This window comes from Macaca thibetana, chromosome 4, assembly GCF_024542745.1.
Source record: "Macaca thibetana thibetana isolate TM-01 chromosome 4, ASM2454274v1, whole genome shotgun sequence".
Classification (NCBI taxonomy): domain Eukaryota; kingdom Metazoa; phylum Chordata; class Mammalia; order Primates; family Cercopithecidae; genus Macaca; species Macaca thibetana.
The window spans coordinates 167,898,527-167,922,723 of NC_065581.1; the positions used below are offsets into that span (position 1 = coordinate 167,898,527).

General features: G+C 40.3%; 4 protein-coding genes across 6 annotated transcripts in view; 3 read left to right on the top strand and 1 right to left on the bottom strand.

Moving 5' to 3' along the window:
* Positions 1-24,197, top strand: part of ERMARD (ER membrane associated RNA degradation) — a 129,332-nt gene that overhangs the window by 39,362 nt on the left and 65,773 nt on the right. The window lies entirely within an intron of this gene.
* Positions 21-2,780, top strand: C4H6orf120 (chromosome 4 C6orf120 homolog). Of its 2 annotated transcripts, XM_050787119.1 has the most exons (2): positions 21-99; positions 311-2,780. In XM_050787119.1, exon 2 carries the CDS (start codon positions 351-353, stop codon positions 924-926), a length of 576 nt encoding a protein of 191 aa, XP_050643076.1. In that variant the 5' UTR covers positions 21-99; positions 311-350; the 3' UTR covers positions 927-2,780. The 2 variants fall into 2 exon arrangements, with proteins under 2 accessions (XP_050643076.1, XP_050643075.1); XM_050787118.1 differs by having other exon boundaries at positions 24-2,780.
* On the bottom strand, positions 1,811-22,256 carry PHF10 (PHD finger protein 10). 2 transcript variants are annotated; one of them, XM_050787117.1, is made up of 12 exons: positions 21,595-22,256; positions 18,721-18,827; positions 16,525-16,655; positions 15,536-15,613; positions 13,856-13,989; positions 13,608-13,757; positions 12,662-12,771; positions 10,364-10,517; positions 8,173-8,328; positions 3,569-3,677; positions 3,091-3,279; positions 1,811-2,007 (listed from the first exon to the last, which is right to left on the bottom strand). In XM_050787117.1, the coding sequence occupies exons 1-12, from the start codon at positions 21,883-21,885 to the stop codon at positions 1,922-1,924; spliced, it is 1,695 nt and encodes a 564-aa protein (XP_050643074.1). In that variant the 5' UTR covers positions 21,886-22,256; the 3' UTR covers positions 1,811-1,921. The 2 variants fall into 2 exon arrangements, with proteins under 2 accessions (XP_050643074.1, XP_050643073.1); XM_050787116.1 differs by having other exon boundaries at positions 15,536-15,619.
* Positions 21,884-23,855, top strand: LOC126953479 (translation initiation factor IF-2-like). Its single transcript, XM_050788885.1, has 2 exons — positions 21,884-22,033; positions 22,086-23,855. Exons 1-2 carry the CDS (start codon positions 21,884-21,886, stop codon positions 22,983-22,985), a joined length of 1,050 nt encoding a protein of 349 aa, XP_050644842.1. The 3' UTR covers positions 22,986-23,855.

The following is a 24,197-nucleotide window of genomic DNA, read 5'->3' on the forward strand; positions in this document are numbered from 1 at the left end:
GCCTGCTCACTTCCGGGCCTAGCGTCACTTCCGCCTCCCTGGCGAGGCTCCGGCCTCGGGTCCGGATGCGTAAGGTTCGGCCCCTTGTGGGGAGCGGTGGTGAGTACGAGAGTGCCATAGCGGCCCTGCCCCTGCCCCTGGTGGGCGCCGCGCTAGGGGGAGGGGTTAGCCCACCCCCTCCTCCCCGGGGCCTCACGCGGGTGGGAAGGGACAGTCCCAGCGACAGACCCGGCGCCTGGACGCGCCGTGGCCCCGCGGGCGGACGACGGGGACGGGCTCCGGTACTGAGCGCCTCCCGTGTCCCCAGCAGCACTGACCCACTTGCAGACCTCGGAGCTGAGCCGCCAGCCATGGCCGCTCCCCGCGGGAGGGCCGCGCCCTGGACGACGGCCCTGCTGCTGCTCCTGACCTCGCAGATCCTGTCCCCGGGGAGCTGCGCGGACGAGGAGGAGGTCCCCGAGGAGTGGGTGCTCCTGCACGTCGTCCAAGGCCAGATAGGCGCCGGGAATTACAGCTACTTGCGGCTGAACCACGAGGGCAAGATAGTCCTCAGGATGCGCAGCCTCAAGGGCGATGCGGACCTGTACGTCTCGGCCAGCAGCCTGCACCCCAGCTTCGACGACTACGAGCTGCAGTCGGCCACCTGCGGCCCGGACGCTGTGTCCATCCCCGCGCACTTCCGGCGCCCAGTGGGCATCGGCGTCTACGGACACCCATCCCACCTGGAGAGCGAGTTCGAGATGAAGGTGTACTACGACGGCACAGTCGAGCAGCACCCGTTCGGCGAGGCCGCCTACCCCGCCGATGGTGCAGATGCCGGCCAGAAGCACGCTCGTGCCCCGGAAGACGCCTCGCAAGAGGAGGAATCTGTTCTCTGGACGATATTAATTAGCATTTTGAAACTGGTACTTGAAATTCTCTTTTGAGTCATTGACCACGCTCTGGGGTATAAAACCCTCCGTCTGTGAAGCTGATTGCAGTTTGCTGTGAACCTTGGTACTTGTACTTGGTTGAAGTTCTAGTTACCTTTTTCTAGTCAAGGGATGGAAAAATAAAGCCATACACAGTTTTGTTACCTCAGTTACCCCCAAAAATAGGAAAAGCAGCAAGCACAGTATTTTCTTTTAAATATCAAAATTCCTGTAAAAGGACTGTGCACAATAGTGTTTAGACTCCATTTTCATTAGGCAGGTTGACTAAAAATGATTGCAGTAACTTAGGTTTATATATATAAAAAAAAGTAGAGCAACTTTTCATGCTGTGACACAGATCAAAGGTTGATACTTTGTAATTTTACTCTGGAGATTCTAAGCGAAGTTCAAGGTGTACGTTTTCAAGAGTTACTAAAATCAAGTTGGAAATGATTTATGTACACTTCCCTGAGCCTGGACTAAAGCCTCGTGCCTGTACCTAGGGTACTTTTCTATACAAAAGTGATTTCCTGGCAGGCAGGTATTTACAAACTGTGTTCCTGTACCAGTCCAATAATGACAACTCTAAATCCAGCTGCACCAAATCTTATTAGGCCATTTGTCATACCTATGAAAATTCTTTAGTTATTAAATAACTTTGTTAATGCTACCTATGGTAGGCCAGAAACAATGTAGATTAGGAAGTTTCATGAAAATTAACTTTTGGGGCTATGGAGAAATAGTTAAGTATCTTAAATTGCTAAACATTTCCACTGAATTTTTGGAGTGAGCCAGGGTTACTATAAAATACTTCGGAAGATGATTTCTCTACCTGGAATTAGTTTGGAGGGTAAGAGTAGCTTTTAACAGAAATAAATCAACTGCAGATTTTAAGCTCATAATTTGCAAAAAAAAAATCTTTTATTGGCATAAAAATGAAAATGTTGTAAATAAATTGGCACCAAATATTCCACTTAAATGCATACACAGTATTAGAGTCAAAAACTATTTTATCCCTCTTTGCTGTTTTTCCCCCTTCTGCCCACTTTCCTGGGTGTTGGGGGGGCCCGCTGACAACAGTCACAAATCCAGCGACCTAGGAAAAAAATTGTTAATATGGAATGAAAAATTATCTTTACAGGACTGAATTTTAAGCCCATCTAAACTCTTCTTTCTTAGCTATCACTAATGATATTCCTCTGTGGATTTTGTGGTGAGAAGGGCACTATGAGTTCCTGAATTTAAGGAGAAAAATATAAACTTGTAATCAATGCCATGCAAAATTCATTGCAAGTCAAGGGGGATGGGAGAGATGCAATGCCATACAGTGATACGGACCTTTAAAAAAGTACAATATTTCCTGAAATTCAAACACTATCATACTTCTAAAGTTCAATACATACTTCAAAAGTTCAAAACCCATTCTGGAATTTGGCTTTTTTAAGCCTTTTTCTCTCCTGCTCACTGGCAGCTGTGTGTCTTAACAGCATTCTTTCAAGTCCTGGTGTACTCTGCTGACAGCACTTTAAAACTTTTAAGTTTCTAACAGCACAATGATAAATTGTACTACATACTTGATCTGAATTACTACAGAAAAATAATTATGTTGCTTGCTTAATGATTCCCAGGAAACTTCGTTGTAGGCATATATTTTATAAGAGTATTATACAGTGTTAACTATGCAAGTAAGTTCTAAAATTACACAATTATCTGTGTAATGTTTTAGTCCAATTACTGTGATTTATTCAACTCTGTTCTAAAGTTACCTGGAATTGTCATGCTGCCTCAATTTACAGAAATCTGTAATCGATTTCTATAGAAATGTATAAAGACGTAGTCATTTTGTTAAGTTTCTAAATAGATAACATAAAAATAAAGGCTTTGAAACAAGATGATGCTGTTACTTAAGTATTTCAGTAGAAAAACACCAGCTCATTATATAGAACTGTACTTCCAAAACTTAGTCTGGGCATTCTGGCCTCTCATTTATCCTTTAGTTGGAATTGTCTGGGAATGAAAAGCTGGTGGACATGACCCAAATAATCATAGCTTTGGTCATATTTGCACATAGGAGTCCACAAGCTCTGCATGTCATGATAATGTTTATGCAGCCTTTTGGAGTGCAGTGCTGGGAGAGTCTTATCACCCAAAGATAGTTTGTTCTTTTTTTAATCTTTACCTGATGGAATAGCACCAAGGCCCACACAAAAAGTATGATAACCTCTGTCACACACATCACAGAACATCATTTCTTCTTCATGGTGGGGTTGTCCACATATAATGCATGTTTTACATTCCATACACTGCCATGGGTAGGTCTTAATCATAGAAACAAGCTCCACTGTCATATCCAGGCAAGAAGGATGGCCTAAATCAAAACCAGTATTAGTAGTATCTCACATAAGAATTTTTAACTTAATATGGCACATAAAATGCTAGTTTGCTTTAGGACTTTCAGAGAATAGCTATAATGTCAAATCACCAGAGAGAAATGAAAATACAATGTAGAAGAAAACACATGGACTGTGTCTGCCTCACAATCTACCCTGTGTATTTATTTGATGACTCTGGTTGAAATCTACCTGAAACTATAAATTCTAGTTTTTGAACCAACAAATACAGTGGTTAAAATTTTAAAAAGACATTTCAATACTTACCACTATTCTCACATTGGGAGCAGTGTATAAGTGATTCAGCCTTTCCTTTCTTGTTGGACTCCTTACCCTTCAGACAAATTCCACATATAGCATTTGGAATGACCTTTGGCTGGAAGGGTAGAAGAGGGCTATAAATTCATGCCAGAAGAGCTTACTATGGGTTTAAAAGGAATTCTGTTACTTTATTGCCCTATTATTACTTTTGATAACTTGCTAATGACCATTTTGAAAGACAAAACTTGACAGGAATCTGCCTGCAATGTAAGATTGCTTACTGAAGAAAGCATTAATTTCATCATAAAATTTTGTAAACAGCATGATCTCATAAGATTAAATGTAGAATTCTATACTCCCTACATGCACAGTAAGATCTGTTTAATGAATGGAAGGAAAGACGAAATACAATGCCAAATGTCACTATTAATTGGACAAGAAAATCCAAGTAGCAAATGACCATTAAATGTGAGACTTACTCTAAGGAGAAGACCATTTTAAACAGCTTATGTATTAATTTTAAAAACTGCTCTTTTCCAAAACTGTAAAACTAGATCTATAAAATATAAGTTAAAAAATCAGTTTATCTTCATTGGTATAGTGGTACTTTTTTAAAAATCAGTTTAAACATTTTTAATTGAAAGATGTCTCATGCATACATTGGCATGTACATAAATGTTTGTTGAAAACTTAGTTGTGTGATTATTCTCTTTGCATGTCTAATAAAAGAAGCTATACTTAGAAGCATTTACTATAAAATAACGTAAAATTATAAAAGGGAAAAGTAAGTTTTCAGACAAGCAAAAAAAAACTGTAGTCACTTAAAAAATACACAGACCCTCTGAGTACTACTCATCTTTCAGATTAAAAACATGCATGGTCCAGTGAAAGTGTTTGAATTTTAGACATATTTGGTAACCCATGGAAATGACAAAAGAAAAAGGGTTCACTGCACTTAAAATTACCAGGGGAGGGAGGGCATCCGAACGTCACGGCCTTGACTGTTATGAAATGACGTTCACTCATGCTATAGGAATAAGTAAATAACAGTGGTAAAAAAGTAAAAGCAAGCATGGGCCAAGAATGAAATGGGGTAAGGGGACATACATACACACACACGTACACACACACACGCACACACACATAGATGAACTGGGAAAATAATTATTTTAATTAGAATTGTTTCATTTCTGCTTCATTCCCACCCTGCCAAATGCATCCCTTTCCTAATTTACTGAACCAAAAAGGAACCTAAACAAAACTCAAACTTTGTACATATTCCAGCTTTGAAATGTCTCACTGCCACCTTCATAACCTGTTAGACCTAAACAATTTGTTCTTAATTATTTTAAGTTTTGTACTTTTTAAATTATCTTTCTTTGCAAAAGATGACAGAGGCATTCAAAAAGAATTTTTGGCTTATTTATTTAAAAAAAGTCAACCTTATACATAAATATAATAAAAACAAGAACTCTAAACAATCACAAATGTCTCTACAAAATAATAAATATCATGGAAGTTAAACATACATATAAAACTTTACTATTAAACTAATTTCCTGTATGTATATTTTTATACCCTGCTCCCCCCAACAATAGGATAGTGTCACATGCTCAAACCATTTAAGTCTTGCAGTGTAGTTACCCTCTGTTGTTACTGCTACATTCTAATCATAAGGTTCTCATTGTGTGTTCCTATACCTAAATAAAAAACAGCTAGGAAGTGCACTTCTATAATCCAAATTCTGGTTCAGTTTTGTAATCATATCTGTACCTGCCATAATATACAGCAGAATGCTATCTCTTAATCCATCAAAACTAAGAAATCTCTTTTGGTTATGGTACCTGTACTAAATGTAAAAGATATACTTATTTAATACTCATAGTTTAAGTTAGATACTGGCATAGTAAATACTCTAATCTTTCACTAAAGTCAGGGAAGTAACCAAACAATATTAAATTCTAAAAACAGAACTCCTCATAGGAGATTCTTTACAAAACAAAAGCCAAAAGGAATAAAACACAAGGGTAGTCATTCACATTCTAGAGCAATTCAAGTTCTACAATCATTAAAATATACATTAAACACCTATGATAAAGGGACACCAAAAAATTCTAGGTTTATTTCTAAGTTTAAATCATAATGCTTTGTTAAATCACTTAGTTTTTCTTACCCAACAGTCTTCATCTTGAGGAAAACAGGGCAACATGAGAGAAGGGGAAGAGAGACAGCTTTGTAGCATTTTCTGTGATGAATGCTGCAGCTCAATATACAAAGCATCTGCCCTCTCTAAGAAGCCACAGTGCTGGCATCCAGGACTTCACACAGCAGATAACAACCGTGGCTTAGAGAAGCCAGTCTCAGTGGATTGCACAGTTGAGGGAGGGGTTAATGTGCAGCACTCTCCCCAAGGCCAATGGAACACACTCCCATGTGTGTCTGGTTGAGACAATCAGTTCTACTTCAAATAACTGCAACATCATCAGTTTCACTACTGACAAGAAAATTGAAATACTCATCCTAATAGCTCTCAGCATCTCAAATAAAAGGCTCACAGTACACTTACTTTTCTACTTGAAAAACAGCCAAAGATAAGACTTTCATGGTAGCAATAATATAGTATAGATTTTAATTATATATTTATAGGCTGGAATCCTAATAATTATGCTTTAAATTTCAGGTTAATGTAACCTAAACAATACCGTCCTATGAATTAAGGGCAAGCACTAGTGAATCTTATTAAGCAACCCGACAGATACATTACTTTCTTGAATCTCATATTTTATATATATATATAAATATATATATAAAACATGACCTTTAGCTTGAAGTACCCTAATATTTAGGCACATCTTGGTTTATTAATACTTTTTATAAAGAGGTTAACTTTTAATAAACCTGTTCACATTAATGTATGACTAGATACTGGTTGTTCCCATCTTTGAAATACCTGAAACATTTTTAGGTACTAAAAATGTTCACAGATTATGTAAAATATAAATTTTGTATATCCTACTTGAGTACTATTAGGTTCAGTTAATCTATATGATTTCTTGTATAGTAAATCAATGATAGTGTTAAATAGTTCATTTCCAGCCTGTATTAAAACATCTATTTCAATATTCTCTCTTTTTAACCCATGATCAATCAAGCTTACTGTTGGAAAGATCTACTTAGCACTCAAGAGTTAACAGGACACTGTGCTTTGAGCGGCCACTTCCATTTAAAGCTCTTAGCAGACCAGTAGAACACATTCATGTACACTGTTTCTGAAATTTCATCTTTGGAGCTCACTTGCTTTCAGTTATTAAGCATTAATTTATATATTTAAAGAAATTAGATAAGCTTTATATGTAAAAACAAGTACAAAAATCACATAGCTGCAGCCTATTGCAGCCACCCTTGGAAGCCAACCCTTGCTCAATTAAGCTTAAAATTTGCTTGCTACAGGATACAAAAAAAAAAAAAAAATTTAAGTTATTTACATAAAAGCATTTTCTAATAAAACATGAAATACACTAATAGGTCACTTTTTTTACTTGAAGAAAGGTAAATGAACATGTTAGAACGTGTTCTAGTTAGTTTGACGGAAAGGTGACTAACTTCAGCCTGTTCTTGTGAATTATTTATCACAATCACAGTTCTGACATACAAGGTGTTTAACAATTTCACTTGGCAAAACTTCCTCATCAGCTTACTCTAAAATTTTCCTTCAATACACCTTCATAAGTGCAATAAAAGCATGTTCTAATACATTTCAGACCAAAGAATCAAAAGGTAGCATATTTTACTACCACCATCCCAAATATGAAACTGTACAGCTAATTCTTCCTTTTATGATATTCTTAAATCCCTATATGCAAATAAGGCTACACACCTCTCACCTCACCTTTTCTTCAAAAGAAAAGGGAGGGGCAGACAGAGGGAGGAAACGTTCAAAATATAATAATAGTTGCTGACAACCTACAACTTTACTCTGAGGATAATCAGATCAACAAGTTAACAAGTATGTTTTAATTCTTGTCATAGAATCATATAGGCTCTTTACCAAGGTTATGCTAAAAATCACACAATGTAAATAACAGGTTTTATTATTTTCTATCCCAGAGTTAGCTAAATTTAGCATATGGATCAAGTAATCCTTAGATTAAACCCAGATCTTTCTTAATGAAAGGCACTAAAAAATGCAACTTAGTCTAACAGTATACCCACTCATACTTCAGCTCAGCAGCTTTAGCTACACTAAATGCTGGGGCATTTAAAATGCCAAATAATTATGATCTTTACTCCAAGGAAAGAAAATATAAACTTCTGCCTATGAAATAATGTTTTAAAAACCCATACTTGCCTGGTTATTATTTCAAAGAAAAAAAAAGACTTATAAATTGTACATATACAGAAAACAGAAGCTAAACCATAGCCAAAAGTGACAGAAAAGCCACCAAGGAAATAAAGCACAAAAGAAAGCAGCAGACAGAGGGCACACCATAGAAGAACAGCTAGTGAAGTACAGCAGGCAGAAGCTCCACAATCGTGAAAGTCAAGTGAAAACATTTCAGGGAGAGAGGCTGGTCAGTAAAGAAGCTGAGTCAGGGGCTTTTTTCTTCTACCTTGTACCCAGGAACTGACTTGGACAGTACAGAACGTTTGGGACCATCTTTTCTTGGAGTGGCAGCTTTGTCTTTTGATTTCTGTCTTCCCTGGAAAGAGTCCTCCTGGCTGTCAGGAGGGCTTTCTCCTTCAGATACATTGCCAGAGGAGCTGTCCTGGAGTTTAAAAGGCAAAAACAAAGATTCTTTGGAATTGAGTCTGGATTTTGAAAACTATGGAAAATACTCAAAAAAAGTTTTAACGCCTTGTCAATTTAAAAATAAAAAGATCATTCTAAATGTAGGAAAGTTTTTTCCAGTAGAGACTAAAGTAACTTATGTTAAAAATCATTCATCTTTCTTCTAAGTATGATATGGTATAAAACTGATTGCATTCATATCAGTGCCTTCATCAACTTTGTTTTCTGACCTAAGTCACAAAAATGCAATTATCCGCTTCAGCTACTATTATACGGCACACAGCTTCAACATCATTTTCCATGTCACAAGGGAACATATTTGTTTCACACAAAAATATATTGTTACAAATAAGTGTGGGTATTTTCACTGAGTACTAAAAGTCATTAAGAAGGTCCTTCAGGAAAAATGAAGTGCTGCAGTTAAAAAAAAAAAAAAAAAAATTCCTTCGAGTACACATTTGTGTTTTCATAATGTTAAACCATGCAGAGCCAATCCCTCAACTATCTACAACAGGATGTGAAAGATTGCATATATTCAAGGTTTAAGACCTCAATATCTAATGATTTAATTCTTCATTTTATAATTTAAAATTTTCTAATTAGAACTTTCATATAAATTATGAAAATTATAAATGAAAAAATTAGATTATCTAGAGCCTCCCTGATAAACACACACTGACTAGAAACATGAATATATCCACTTCATCTTTTTTCTGGGTGTCCACTTATATACATAAAGATACCGAGACTCACACATACCCCCTAACCTCATTGTGCCCTCATTTTTTAAAACACAAAACTGGATTACACTGCGTGTGTATGCATGTGTGTGTTTTGGTATTTTTTTAAAAGCATTATGTGCATGTTCTCACAATCATTAAATATTCTTTGAACTGCATTTCTATCCTATAAATGTAATATAATATTACCCACTGTGGGCATTAAAATTTATTTGTAACTTCCAGGATAAAAAATACTGTAAACACTCAAACAGACCTTTTTATTCTAATTAAATTTTTTTCAGCATCTGATTAAATCCTTAGGATAAATTCTACTAGTGGATTTGCGAGGTCAAATTCTGTGGAACTTAAATTGGTAAGACTGTCAAAACGCTTTCCCATAATGTTGGATTAGTTTCCACTTTTCCTAGCAGTATGAAAGGAAGTCAGCTTCATCACCCTTTGCATGCCATAGCTCCCCTTTTAGCAACGTAACAGGAGAAAAGTTGTATCACCACTTTAATAATTGAACAGCATCTTATTTTGCATAATATGTATTATTAAAGATGTTTTAGAAGCTGCTGGGGACAACGAAATAATGTCCATTCAATGGTAGCACAACCTCACATTTAGATTGGCTTCAATGAAAAGTCTGAAATAGCCAGTTACTTAAAACACAATGCTAAAGAAATTCAAAGCCCTATGTCATCACTGTGATCAAAGCCCTAAACCATCAAGGGGATTCTGTTCTCCTTCAGATCCACAGAATTCACCAGCTGCCCATTGTCTTGCAAGCGCATTTTGCTACAAAAAAAGAGTCATACAGGAAAACCCAACAAATTGCACAACATATTACTAAACACAATATTTTCCTATAGGAAGCCTAAGATTAAGCAAAAGAAACCTAAGTTAATGCACTCCCCTAAACTAAGAAAACTACATTTCTGTGTCAAGAGATCAAATTCTGTTTTGTTCAATATTTTAAGCTAAAGAGACAACAAGTTGAATAAATGACTGTAAGCTAATTTTCCAATATCCTTGCCTAAATCGCTCATGGTAACTACAAAGGGGCGATTTTAAGTATAAATCTTACCAAAGGCCACACACGGCTTGTTTTTTATCAAAACATACTATAAATAACTTTTCTTGATGAATACCTTCTGGAAATTACATGCAACCATCCTTTTTCAAAGAGAGGGTGATGACAGAAGTTCAATGTAACATTCCAGGAAAGCAATTAGCAAAAATTCAAAGAGAAAGGAAACGCTTCCCACTAGAGAGAAATGTTCTCACCGAAGTGCCTTTATTTTTCCGTTTCTCGTCACCTCGACCATCTTCGCCATCATCTGAATCACCGTCACTGTCTAGAGCAGGGAGCTCAGGATCCAGAGGGGGCTCATATAGGGCTGTGTTTAATGGCAGATACCGCAGCTCATCTGGTGAGTACCTGAAGTTCAGAGCGTTTATTTTTGGTTTCCCTTTATTATTAAATATAAATAGACTCATCGTTGACCTATGAAGAGAGCCTTAAACTTCTTGAGTAACTCCAAAGACTTCCGAAAAATAGAGTATTAATTTTTAATTTTTGTCATCAAGTAGGGTTAATAAAAAGCCTGAACATCTTTTCACTAGACTTATGTAAAATATGCATTTGATTCTTACTAAGAGATAATGCGCCTCTCCTCTTTGCCCTCAACCCAAAAAAACAAAACAGTAAATAAAATGTCAGTAGCCCCAAGTCTGACTGCCAGCTCACATCCATGTCCACCACTGTTCCAGGTCTTTGCTACTTCTCTGTGCTATCACTCCACTTGTAAAACAGGCCTAATAATAGCATCTACCTCATACACCAGTGCATGGTACATGATATTACTTAATATTAATATAGAAAGCAAAATTTTTAGTAACAAATTATTGTAAACAAATTTGGGAAGCATGTATTCTAAAAAATCTAATCAACTATTTTTTCTGAAACTAGATTGGCAATCTCTTCCCCTAGGTCAGACAGCAATGCTTTGTGCCACCTCCATTCTCACCCTCAGTAGTCCTCATTCAGGAAGCGACCCTGGATCAGGACTTCTCCAACTAAGACAACACACCAAAAAGCAAAGGAGTTGGTATACTTGCATATGACTTTTAATAATTTGCTGACACCAGAATAAAATTTTTAAAAATTAAAGGCCGAGTGCAGTGGCTCACGCCTGTAATCCCAGCACTGCGGGAGGTCAAGGTGGGCAGATCACCAGAGGTCAGGAGTTGGAGACCAGCTGGCCAACAGAGTGAAAATCTGTCTCTACTAAAAATACAAAAAATTAGCCGGGCGAGGTGGTGAGCACCTGTAATCCCAGCTACTTGGGCGGTTGAAGCAGGAGAATCACTTGAACCCGGGAGGTGGAGGTTGCAGTGAGCCGAGATCGTGCCACTGAACTCCAGCCTGGGCGACAGCATGAGACTCCATCTCAAAAAAAAAAAAAAATTGAAGAAAAACTTTTTAAAAAACTGCTGCCCATGATTTAAATTTGAATTAAAAAACCTTTTTAATTTAAAAAATTTCTGCCCAAGATGTGACTTTCAAATGGTGTGAGTTATGATACTATACTTTAAATTCTATTCTCTAAAAAAATAGTCTATTATGAAAAACATACGGTTCCAGAGTAAGGCTTAAGGTTGAAGTAAAAGCTGAGACTTTAAAACAAAAGGGGCTGGGTGCAGTGGCTCAGGCCTTTAATCCCAGTACTTTGGGAGGCCGAGGTAGGCGGATCACAAAGTCAAGAGATCGAGACCATCCTGGCCAACATGGTGAAACTCCACCTCTACCAAAAATACAAATAATTAGCTGGGCGTGGTGGCATGTGCCTGTAGTCCGAGCTATTCGGGGGGCTGAGGCAGGAGAATCGCTTGAACACAAGAGGCAGAGGTTGCAGTGAGCCAAGATCGCGCTACTGCACTCCAGCCTGGCAACAGAGTGAGACTCTGTCTCAAAAAAAAAAAAATCTGTTAGCCCTGTTTTTTTTTCAGTTACATTCAGTTTGGGAATAGGAGATAAGTAGCATTTAGGGGCCAGATTGGAGCAGCAGCCAGGCCAGGTCAGCAATGTGGCTGAGGCACCTAGGTGCCCGTGCCTGCCCCTCTGCTCCTTCTCTCATCTTCTCTGCAGTAAAAGTCAGTGTTTCTCAAACTCTAACCTGCACGTGAATTATACAGACATCTGTTAAAATGCAGACTTTGAGTCACAGGTCTAGAATTGGGCCTGAGATTCTGCATTTCCAACAAGCTTCTGAGCAATAATAGTGCTCTGGACCACAGAACATACCCTGAGCAGTGAGGTGCTATAGAACTCCCAGCATCTGTCTCTGACAAACCCAAACAAAATAGGCAGAGACAGAGGCATCCAGATTTCATCAGCATATATTCAAATTCTGACTACAGGGTGTTGTTTACCACAGAACCAGAGAAGAACAGCAACACAAATCCTATATAGTATCTTATGGTGATATCTATAGACCCCATAATTGTTAGGAGGCAAGTACAAAAGGCTCTGAAACCCCTTACCAATAGCCAATACCAAGTGTAACTAAAACTACTAAATACCTTTTATAATATTCCTGGAACTGTCCGGGGATGAGAGCCACTGGGTAAGAACTGACCTTTGTTCGCTCTGTTGGCAAAACTTTGTACTTCCCTTGAGGCACCTGGATAACCTATGTTAACATAAAGAGAAACACAAAACTGATTCCATGCTAAGAATCAAGGTTTTAGGAAGAGTCCCCACATGCTCTCCACTGCACGCCCACTTCTCCCTAGAAAAGCTAGAATTTTAAGAGATATTGGGAGCTATAACCTAAGAGGACAGTTGGTGCTTTCAATTCTATATATTATCGTTTCAGAGGCCTATTCTCCTGAGGAATGGCAATGGATCTCTTGCTCGCTACTTAACAGCAGAGTGATCTAGGTAGCTTATACGACCTCTCTGTAGCTCAATTTCTTTATGAAATGGAAGTAATCCTAGTTCCAACCTCACATGGTTACTGTGAGAATTAACATGCAAATCTCTTTTAAAAACTCTTGGGACACATAGCAAATATGATATGTAGCAATTATTAGTCTCATTTAGTAGAACTATCAACCATAAAGCAAAAGACATCTCACAAAAAAATGTAAATTGAGTATTATTAAGCACAGCATTAAAACTAGTATCTCAACTTCCGAGGAGGAAAAAAACACATGGCCAACATGGTAAAACCCCATCTCTACTAAAAATACAAAAAATTAGCTGGGTGTGGTGGCAGGCACCTGTAATCCCAGCTACTGGGGAGGCTGAGGCAGGAACATCGCCTGAACCCGGGAGGTGGAGGTTGCAGCAAGTCAAGATCACGCCACTGAACTCCAGCCTGGGATACAGAGTGAGACTCCGCCCAAAAAAAAAAAAAAAAAAAAAAAAAGGTGGTACAAAAAATAATGATAAAGGGGGTAATCGGCACTCTGCAATAACAAGTAATAAACTAAGTTCAGGGGTACTAAATTTAAGTTATCCTACATGTGTCTGCAAGTCAAAATAAGCTCTTCTTTCTTCCATGCGTTCCCGGTTTAAGTTGCTATTAAATTCAGCTGCCTTTTTGGCAGCTTTCTTAATATACTCAGGCACTTTACTGGCTTCAACTTTCTGAGTATTCTGTTGTTGCATTTGCTGGAAAAAAAAATATACAGTTGGAAGTCACATACAACTTTATAAAATGTCATTCTCCCCAACCCAAATAAAAAATGCCAGTCACCTCAATTACTTACAGAATACTCTTTATAATGGTCTGTAATTCGTTGACGTTCTTTTTCTTGTAGAATAACAGAATACTCAGCATGTTTGGCTGGATATTCTTTTATCATTAAATCAATCACTTCATCACTGCGCAATGCTGTTAAACCTATTTTAGACCAAAAAATAAAAAAATAAAGAAGCTCTTTTAAGGATAAGTGAACAAAAGCACTCTTCAAAATTTACTTCTTCAAACCGCTCCACATTTTAATGGTTTTCAAATAGCCAAAGCAAAATATCTTAGTACATTGGAAAATAATTAAACTTAATATTAATAATATAAACTCAAGCAATTAAAAGATTATCTTGCAAAAGGCAAATATATCAATTTTTCAATCAAACGATTTTATTTTTAAGATTTTATGTGCTTTGAACATATATCCCTTTAGTTAGAAACAACTGTTAAATAATGAAATGCACTATTAACAAGTACTACAGAATACTGGATGAATAAAAGAAAAAAATTCGTTGCATTAAAATGTTTGTGAAAGAAAGATTACAAATAAAGCACGGACATAATTATACAGAACTAACAACTGAACAAAATTTGCCTTTTTGCATTTTAGAGATGTGATCTCGTCATCTTGCCCAGCTGGAGTGCAGTGGCTATTCACAGACATGATCATAGCACACTACAACCCCAAACTCCTGTGTTCCAGTGATCCTCCTCCCTCAGCCTCCCAAGTAGCTGGGACTACAGACACACACCATGCACTCAGCAAAGAACCTACGACTTAAAAAAGAAAATTGTACAAGCTTTGCACACAAAATACAAACACTCTGAAAACTCTGTAAAAATTATTAGACAAGGGCTGGGCGTGGTGGCTCATGCCTGTAATCCCAGCACTTTGGGAGACCAAGGCGGGTGGATCGCAAGGTCAGGAGTTCAAGACCAGCCTGGCCAATATGGTGAAACCTTGTCTCTAATAAAAATACAAAAATTAGCCGGGTGTGATGGCGTGCGCCTGTAGTCCCAGCTACTAGGTAGGCTGAGGGAGGAGAATTCCTTGAACCCGGGAGATGGAGGTTGCGGTGAGCTGAGATCGCGCCACTGCACTCCAACCTGGGGAACAGAGCAAGACTCTGTGTCAAAAAAAATTAGACAATTATACTCTGTTATAGAATAGAGGTTGATCCTTGACTTGCAATGGGGTTACATATGATAAACCCATCCTAAGTTGAAACTATCCTAAAAAGAAAAAGCATTTAATACACCTAACCTACCACACATCTTTGCTTACCCTAGCCTACCTTAAACCTGCTCAGAAGACTTACATTAGCCTACAGCTGGGCAAAATCATCTAACACAAATTTTAATATAAAGTGTTGAATATGTCATGTGATTTGTTATATATTATACTGAAATGAAAAGAAGAATGGTTGTATAGACACTTGAAGTATGGTTTCTACTGAATATGCATTACTTTCACACCATCATGAAGCTGAACCATAAGTCAGGAATCACATGTGTGAACGTTCAAGCTTTAATCTCCTGTGCATTTTAACAATAATAAAAAATGAAGTAAATAATGTAGCGTTTAAATAGTTCAATTTATTTTATTAATTTTGTAAAATATTTTAGGAAAGAACATACTTATACAATATCATCTCATAAATGTTCAGCTTGAAAAATTCACATTAAAAGCTATTCTTACCTAGAGTGCACTGAGTTTCAGTAATGACATTTAGTTCTCTCAGGTAGAGTTTCTCCTTGTGAGACAAATCTCGTCGCTCTAAATCTCCAAAAAAAAGATCAAAAGACTATTAAAAACAGCAAAACCTTATGCATTTGTAAACCTTTTAAAAGCTTAAAAAGCTTGATTTTTTAAAATATTCATATTACATATTCCAAATATTATTAAAGGGGCAACAAAAAATATTACAAATTCAAGAAATAAAACTCAGCAAGATACAAAAGTTAGAATAAAATAGAAAATAGAATAATCCAAAGTAAGAAGATCATATACATAACTATACTAAACTAGTTCATGAGGAATAGCCTTTCTCAAATTCAGATATGGCTCATATAGCTAACTCTATTCCTTAGATCAAGGGACAATGGTAAAAATCCCAAACTTGACTATAAAATGATTTGTTCTAAAATTTTCCCCAGGAAATTCACCTTTCCCGTTTTGCTTTTAAATCAGTTTATGAGCCACAGAAACTATCAATAACAAAGAGAGATGCTGAATGATAGTAGTAAATGAAAAACAGCCAGGCGTGGTGGCTGACACCTGTAATCCTAGCAATTCAGGAGGCTGAGGCAGGACAGCTTGAAGTCACAAGTTTGAGACCACACAGGGCAACATAGCAAGACTTCGCATCTCTAAAAAAATAAAAATTAAAAAAATTTGCCACACGTAGTGGTGCACACCTGTAGTCCCAGACACTTGGAAGGCTGAGGCAGAGGGACAGCTAGCCCAGGAGTGCAAGGCTACAGTCAGCTATAATCGCACCACTGCACTCTAGTCTGGGTGACAGAATGAGACCTTTAGTCTTAAAAAAAAAAAAAAAAAAAAGAAAAGAAAAACAGCAAGCACAAGAATATAAAATACATTATAATCTACAGAAAAATTCAGAAGCTGACAGTGTATCATAAAGAATTACTATCAATTATAAATTAATCTATTATATAAACTAGTACCTGGATATTTCCTTTTAAAGGAGGTCACACCCAAATATTCACTGACTTGTTCTTGAAGCATATAGTATTCTCCTGTTTCATCCGGTGGCCATTTGTACTCTATCAAATTTTCTGCTGGATAGTAACTAAAGCTAAGTACAGAAATATATATTATGCATTAAATGTGGCTTTCATTAATTTTTAATCACTTTTATTGAGGATATTTTGAAAACTATTTTAAGTATTTAAATTATTTGCCTCCTATGACTTGACTTCCTGTGTATCAAAGAAAATTACAAAACAGGTACAAGGAATAGAAATAATTATGTGGTCTACCAAGTCAAAAAGGTACATTGAAAATAACATCTTTTATACACTAGAAAAAATCTAGAATCACAATTGCTAAGAATGAAGGCATTTTTAGTTTAAGGGACCTATGAGGGCAAAGCAAGGTGATGATGATACCAGCTCTGAATTCTTTCTCTTGGGCTTAAAATGCATAGCCAGTATTTCATCCACCCAAGGAATAATCAACTTCTGTCTCTTGTCTACTGTTCAGTGAGTCATAAATAGCTGAGAAAACAGAACTCTTAAAAACCTGTATCTCAGTGCATCATATCATAAACCATAACTGTTTGTTCTCAGATACTCCACAAACCCAGAAGCAAAGAATAGACCTAGTTTGAAGGTGCCAGGGTATCATAGTCAATCTCCATCCTGAGTAACAGAGCCCAGATTTCAGGATCTGGGCCAATTCAACCTCTAAATCAGACACAGGAAAGTGACACTATGTTATGCATCCATCTATTTTAAAAGTAACCTGCAAAAAGAACGGTGTTCTCAAAAATGGTGCTGGGAAACTGGGTATCCACATGCAAAAGCATAAAATTGGACCTTTATCTCAAAATGGATCAACAACCTAAATATAAGAGCTAACTAGAAAACTCTTAGAAGAAAACATAGAAATCTTTCACAACCTTGGATTTGGCATTACATATGACACCAAAAGCACAAGCAACAAAAGAAAAAATAGATGAAAAATTTGGGCTTCATTACAATTAAAAATTTTGGGCACAGACACTATCAAGGCAGTCAAAAGACAACCCATAGGAGAAAATATGTGTAAATCATGTTTTTGATAAGGTATTAATACATAAAATATATTTTAAAAACTCCTACAACAACAACAAAAAAAACAAACACAAAATGGACAAAGAACTTGAATAGACACGTCTCCAAAGAAGCTATACAATGGCCAAGAAGCACATGAAAAGACGTTCAATATCACTAGATATTATGAAAATGCAAATCAAAAATCACAATAAAATATCACTCCACACCCTTTAGGATAACTATTATTTTAAAAAAATGAAAAATAACAAATTGGTGAGAAATATGAAGAAACTGGAAACTGTGAATTGCTGGTAGGAATGTAAATTGGTGCAGCCCCTATGGAAAACAGTTTGGCAGCTTCTCAAAAAATTAAACATAGGATTACCATATAATCCATCTACTCTATTCCTAGATAAGCATCAAAAAAAACTGAAAACACAAACTCTGAACACCAATGCTCACAGCAGCATTATTTACCTTGGCCAGAAGGTGGAAACCCAAATGCCCAACAACATCTGAATGGATCAACAAAATGCAGTATATACATAAAACGGAGTATTCAGCCTTAAAAACAGAACAAAAGTCTGACATATGCTACAAGGATGAACCTTGAAGATACTCAAAGTTCTAAGAGAAATAAGCCAGCCACAAAAGGACAAATATTTTATGGTTCCACTTATATGAAGTAACTAAGTAGTCGTATTCATGAAAATAGAAAGTAGAATGATGGTTGCAAGGGGCTAGGTAGAGGGAGAAAGGGAAGTTATTGCTTAATGGTTATAAAGTTTGGGGTAGTGAAAAAGTTTTGTAAATTTATGGTGGTAATGGCTGTACAACACTGTGAATGTAACTGATGCCAATGAATTTCACACTTAAAAATTGTTCAAATGACCAATTTTATGTATGTATGTATTTTACTATCATAAAATTGTTTTTTAATTACACTTAGTAACAAGACCAACTTTGGTGGCACATTATAGAATAGGAAAAAATATTCTACAATTTTTAATAATTGCCTTTGCCAGAGCTGGGGGAAAGGGGAGAGGATGTTAAGGCAAAGAGAAACATCACAAAAAATATTAATAACCGGTAAAATGACAGTACCCAAGATCTTGACTTGAAGTTTCACAACTCCTAGAACTATCTCCTGAGCCCATTCGCCTCCTTTTGGATGGCTGGGTCCCATCATTTGAATTATCTTCATTATCATCCTATACATTTAAAAGATTCAAAAATAATAATTAGAGAAAGAATAAAAGAACAATAAGTCTCAATAAGTGAAAGACTGTCTAAGGACACGTAGTCATACAATTATTAACTTCATATTATAATTAAAAGGGACCAAGAGTTTGGCATGAGCAAGACCTGGAATGAAATTTAAAACTGATCTTCAATCCAATCAAAATAAGAGTATTTTCAATTAACCCATAAATGTAAATCTGCTTTTGCTTTCTTGCCAACTGAGGTTAAAATGCTTTCTGCTCTTCATAAACACATAAAACTGCTGCATCACTCTAGGATTAAAGCAAACTCTCCTACCCAAGCCCAGGGGGAAAAAAATGTATGGATCATTTACAGTTCCCAGTTCAACTTGGAGTCGGTTCATAGGACTATTTTAATTGACTAGGCATTTATGTCCCCATGAAAAGGGGACATACAAGACTGAAAACAATTCTAACTATTCACTCTTCCTCTTACATTGCTAAAGGTTAGCAAAAATATACCCTAGTAAGGGTCATCAATCTATAATATAGCAACACACACTTCAAAAAAAGAACCTTGAGAGGGGGATGGGAATTTTTTTTTTTAAGGAAGAGGCTTATATATTTTTAATGTAATACATTATGTGGCAAGAACATGAAGGTTATAAATTCAAACACTGCACTCAGAAAATGTATCAGATGTTAGGAAATTGATTTATTTACTTATCAGCCAAAGCTTAAGGTCTAAAAAAATCATAATTTTTAAAATGTAATATAGCTTTTAACGCTAATCCAATTTTGCTAAATATCATGGTCTTCTTGCTACATATTAAAATGAAAGGAATCCTACAAAAGAATATAAAGTGGCAATATGGTATAGTGGCCAGGCATGCCAGAGCTGGATGGCCTAGGTTCTCACTGGGCACCGTCCCTTACTAGCTGAGTAAGTTACTCTCTGTAAGCATCTCCTTATCTGAAAATTTGAGATTATAACAGAGCCCCTATTACATGGCTAATTCAATGATTAAATGAGCTACTATACTAAAAGTACTTAGAACAAGGACTAGCGAATTATCTGACAAATACTAGTTAAAATGATGATTATGATAATAAAGTCTCAAATGTCCCTAGCTCCTAGGAATTTACTGGTTCCTTTCCAAATAGTAAAATATATAATCTTTTTCAGTCCTTATAAAATTAGCATTTCATTAAAGAGCTCTGCACAGTCTAAATCTACTCTCTGAAAATTTGCATAAGTATCACAACTGCAACATTTCATATTCAATACTTTTAACATAACTCATTTTAAACATTCCAGTATTTTTTTTCTATTTTATTTGTGAGCATTTTAAGGATTTTTATGTCCTTAAACTTAAGTATATTTCCCTTTAGCTAAAAAATTGAGACACTCAAAAATATACAAAAATAGTTAAAAACGCAAAGTGCTCAAAAAAGCTGAGACTACAATTTCAAAAAGTGTTTTAAATTACTAGTACAAATTCTAGGCAAAGGCATTATTATACAAAGTGAGCATCTGGGCAGAGAGCCTTTTTCTAGAGAGAGGTAGTAACAGCAATATTGTTCCCAATACACGACGGAATAAGGTAAGAATTTCCGTGTAATCGCAATACTGATACACAGGCCCATGTTTTCAAAGACTCCCAAATGTACTAAATCAGAGATGTGCCTTCCAGAGTTATAGGTGGTTTCCACCTACGGATCAGATGAATTTCTATGCATCACGTCCTTCTTAAGGCTCAGGGGTCAAGAATGCACTCAGTGGGCACTAGCTCAGTGCCCTCCAGGTGCCGGGCCAGACGTCAAACACTGGAAGTGCAAGGATGTGCATTCAGAGTCTTACAATCTAGTTACTTCCATTGGCGAGGGCCTTTGAGGAACCTTCAAAACAAGTCTTTCTCTTACGGCACGACAGACGTGCGCAACGGGAAAAGCTCCCGGGCAGGCGCAGCCCCGCTAGGCTGCCACAGGATGGCTTCCCCTGCCAACGCGCACACCGCACACCGTACGAAGGCTGGCTGGCTCTGAAGCATTTCAGTTCCCGCCGCCTTCTAATTTCAACCCAATTTCAAGTTTCGAGGCTTTTAAAACATCATTCCTCCCTTCCAACCTTCTGTCACAAACTGCTAGCCTAACTTTGGAACCAAAACGTTTTGATGCGTGACACTCTACTGCTCATCTCCATTTTCTCCACAAACACCAATTTTTCACCTCCTCAAGCAGTAAAAAGTTTAAAAAAAAAAAGACTTCCGCTGAAAACATCCGGACGCTTGCGTATTTACTTAGTTATTACACTAAGTTCACCAACTGAGTGTGTTGATTTTCCATATCGTTCGCCACTCGGTTTTTTGCAGTAAGCTTTCAAACACTTCAGCAAACTATGCGCGGAATGAAGACTGAGCGAACTAGCGCGCTTCTGCAGGCCCCTCCGAGGCCAACTCTTTCGGCCCCGGACGCGTTCCGTTCCGCGGCTAGCCCCGGAAGAGGCGTTTTGGGGACAAGCTTGTCAAGCGGGGCCGGCCGCCAACTTCGGGGAAGCCGCGCCGCGTCCCCCGCCCGCCCGCACTTGTTGCTCGCTAGAGGCCGCGGGCTCCCCTCGGGGCCCCGCCTGGCCGACCACCCCCGGTTTCAGGCGCGGAGCCCGGCCTGGGGCCCACGCCCCCGAGACGCTAGGCGGCCGCCGGTGGGACTGGGCCGAGGCCCCGGCACACGGGCCCCGGACGGGGTCAGGGTCGGGTCGCACCGGCCGCTTCCTCACCTTCGGGGACTGCGCTCCGGGGGTAGCTGGGTCGCTGTCGCACGGCCGCGGGGACAGAGCAGCCCCGGGCCCGGCCGCCGCCGCCATCAGCCCGAGCGCCCCGCGCCGCCGCCGACGCCGTCGCCTCCGCCTCGTCCCGGCCGCCGCCGCCGCCGCCGCCGCCGCCGCCGCCGCCGCCGCCGCCGCGCGGGCCCCCCGCCGCCCCGGCCCCGCCCCCTCCGCCCGCCCGCCCGGGGGCCGGCCCCTGCCGCCGCGCGCCCCGCGGCCCGCCAGCGCCGCCGCCACCGCCATGGCCGCCGCCAGCGCGCTGCCCGCGCGGGAGGGCGCCAGAGGCTGGAAGGGCGCGGGGCTGCGGGCCGGAATGGAGGAGGCCAGGCGGCGGCGGCGCTTCTCTCGTCAGCCCAACCCGCCCGGCCGCGGCCGCCGCCTCAGCACCGCCGCCCCCCACAGCTCCGCCGATGGCCTAAGCGCCGCCCCCCCCCCCCCCACAGCGCCGCCGCGGCTCCCTTCAGCCCCGCCGCTCGCTCGCCTCAGCGCCACCGCCGCCTCAGCCCCGCCGCTCCCCTCAACCCCACAGCCGCCTCAGCCCCCCTGCTCCCCTCAGCCCCGCGGCCGCCTCAGCCCCGCCGCCGCCTGACTCCCCACGGCCCGGCGCTGTACTCGACCGCGGCTCCCCCCAGCCCGCGGCGCGCCCCACCTCCCGCCCGCCCTCCGGCCCGCCCCGGCCCGGCTCGTCGCCACTTGGCGCGCTCGCAGCCGCCCCCTCCCCGCGGCCCCCGGCCCGGCCCCTCCACGCGTCACCCTCGCTCCCTTCCTCTCTCCCGGTGGCGCCCGCCCTGCCCTGCCCCGCCCCTGCCGGGGGTCCCCGCCCCACCCCCTCCCTGCCGGGGGTCGCCCTGCTCGGAGCAGCCGCGCCGAGACTGCGCGGCCTCCGCCTCCGTGCGCTCGCAGTCGTCGCTCCTCGCCCGCCTTTGTTCTCGGACCGCCCCTCTCGCTGGCGACGCTCCGAGAGAGCCGCGGAGCCACCTGCCAGGGCCGCGCTTCCCCGAGCATCCAAAGCTGTCTCCGCGGGCTGTCGACGCCCGCGCCGGAGCGTGCGGGAGGCACGGCGGGAAGAAGTCGCTGAGATTTGGCCCTCGCGGCTTTGCGTTCCCGCGTGGTTGATGCCTCCGCCGAGAACGCGGTCGGCCGGGAGCCGGGGAGGAGCCTGGACGCCGGCCTGGCAGGTACCCCCGCGAGAACGTGGGAGCCGGTGGGTTTCAGATGCATTTATTACTGATGTCGGGCTGCATCAGGGCACTTCTAGGACCGCACTGAAAACAGCGGGAAGTGAGGAGCCGAGCCTGGGTCCGGGGCGGCCCGCCATACAGCTGGCCTGCGTCTCCAGATGACTTGTTCTGGAGAGTAAAAAATGCTCTCGGATTTAAAGTACAATCCTGTCTCCTTTCCATTCATTAGTGTTGCCTACACTCAGCAAACAAAAGTTGGGAAAGATGAGGGGATTATTTCTAGCGCATCACATTGACAAACACCGACGTTAACACGCCCGGTCCAGCCTGGCCCACTTGCCTCAGGTCGGAGAGGTCACCACTGACAACGCCCGGACTTCAAGCCACTCCTAATCCAGCTTCGTTCTCTCCGCCGCAGCCAGACCAGCCCTACTGCCCTCGCCTCAACACGCGCAGGTGTAAGCTTCCGCTGCACTCCTTGTCTGAATCTGCCCAGAAGAAACTGCATCTTTCAACTAAATACTTTTCACTGATAAGGGCCCTCCAGTCAGATTCTCTAGATAGAGTTTAGCGTTTTGTGTTTTTTTTGTTTTTTTGTTTTTTTGTTTTAAATCTTCAGCTATTTGGTACTCCTTTCCCTCCGGGATTCTGTCTCTGGATTGTGAAAGCTGGCAGAAGATGGAGTCAGGGAAAGCCATGATGGGAAGGTTCTCACTAATAACTGCCTGATATAAATAATTGGCACAAAAGACTGCCAAAACCACAACCTTGCACAAAGGCCACAAAACTACACAAAAAAATGCTTCAAGGACATTTGCACTGCAACTGCCTGTCCAACCTTGGACTGGCCATCCCCTTTGTTACTTATCTTTGTAGCCAAGGATAATTGTTTCAAAACAACTTACGTGATCCTCCTCGTTTTTCCTTTTTAAACCCCTTGTCTTCCTTTACCTCCCTGAATACACCTATAGTTTAACACCATATTCTACATTGCAATGCCCACTCTCGAATAAATTTGTCATGTTTGGCAAACCTGCCTCTTATTTAGGTTGACAAATTCAAATGCAAATTTATTCCGGAGTCAACAAATACTGATTCAGTCTTCCAATGTGCAAGGCAAGGAAGAATATTAAGGAGGCACTGTATAGATTAGATCCCTGCCTATAGGCAGCTTCAACACTAATACAATATGGTACGAATATACAATTGTACTTTAAGGCAGCGTAGGTGGGAAAACAACTAGCAACTAAAAAAAAAAAAAATGGAGTTTACTACCAACTAAAAAAGTGGAGGTTTCAAGGTTGACATAGAATTTGAAAACTGCTTTAAAGACAGGTAGGAAAGATACAGGTAGATATGCAATGGAAGTAGGCA

Excerpts from the sequence above, each read along its gene's own strand:
- C4H6orf120 (XM_050787118.1), top strand. The coding sequence starts at position 66 with ATGCGTAAGGTTCGGCCCCTTGTGGGGAGCGGTGGTGAGTACGAGAGT.
- LOC126953479 (XM_050788885.1), top strand. The coding sequence starts at position 21,884 with ATGGCCGCCGCCAGCGCGCTGCCCGCGCGGGAGGGCGCCAGAGGCTGG. Across the intron at positions 22,034-22,085 it reads GCCGCCGCCTCAGCACCGCC|CGCCGCCGCGGCTCCCTTCA; the intron begins GCCCCCCACAGC and ends CCCCCCCCACAG.
- PHF10 (XM_050787116.1), bottom strand. The coding sequence starts at position 21,885 with ATGGCGGTGGCGGCGGCGCTGGCGGGCCGCGGGGCGCGCGGCGGCAGG. Across the intron at positions 15,620-16,524 it reads CTTTAAAAGGAAATATCCAG|ATTTAGAGCGACGAGATTTG; the intron begins GTACTAGTTTAT and ends TTTTTTTTGGAG. Across the intron at positions 3,678-8,172 it reads AGTCAGTTCCTGGGTACAAG|CCAAAGGTCATTCCAAATGC; the intron begins GTAGAAGAAAAA and ends CTACCCTTCCAG.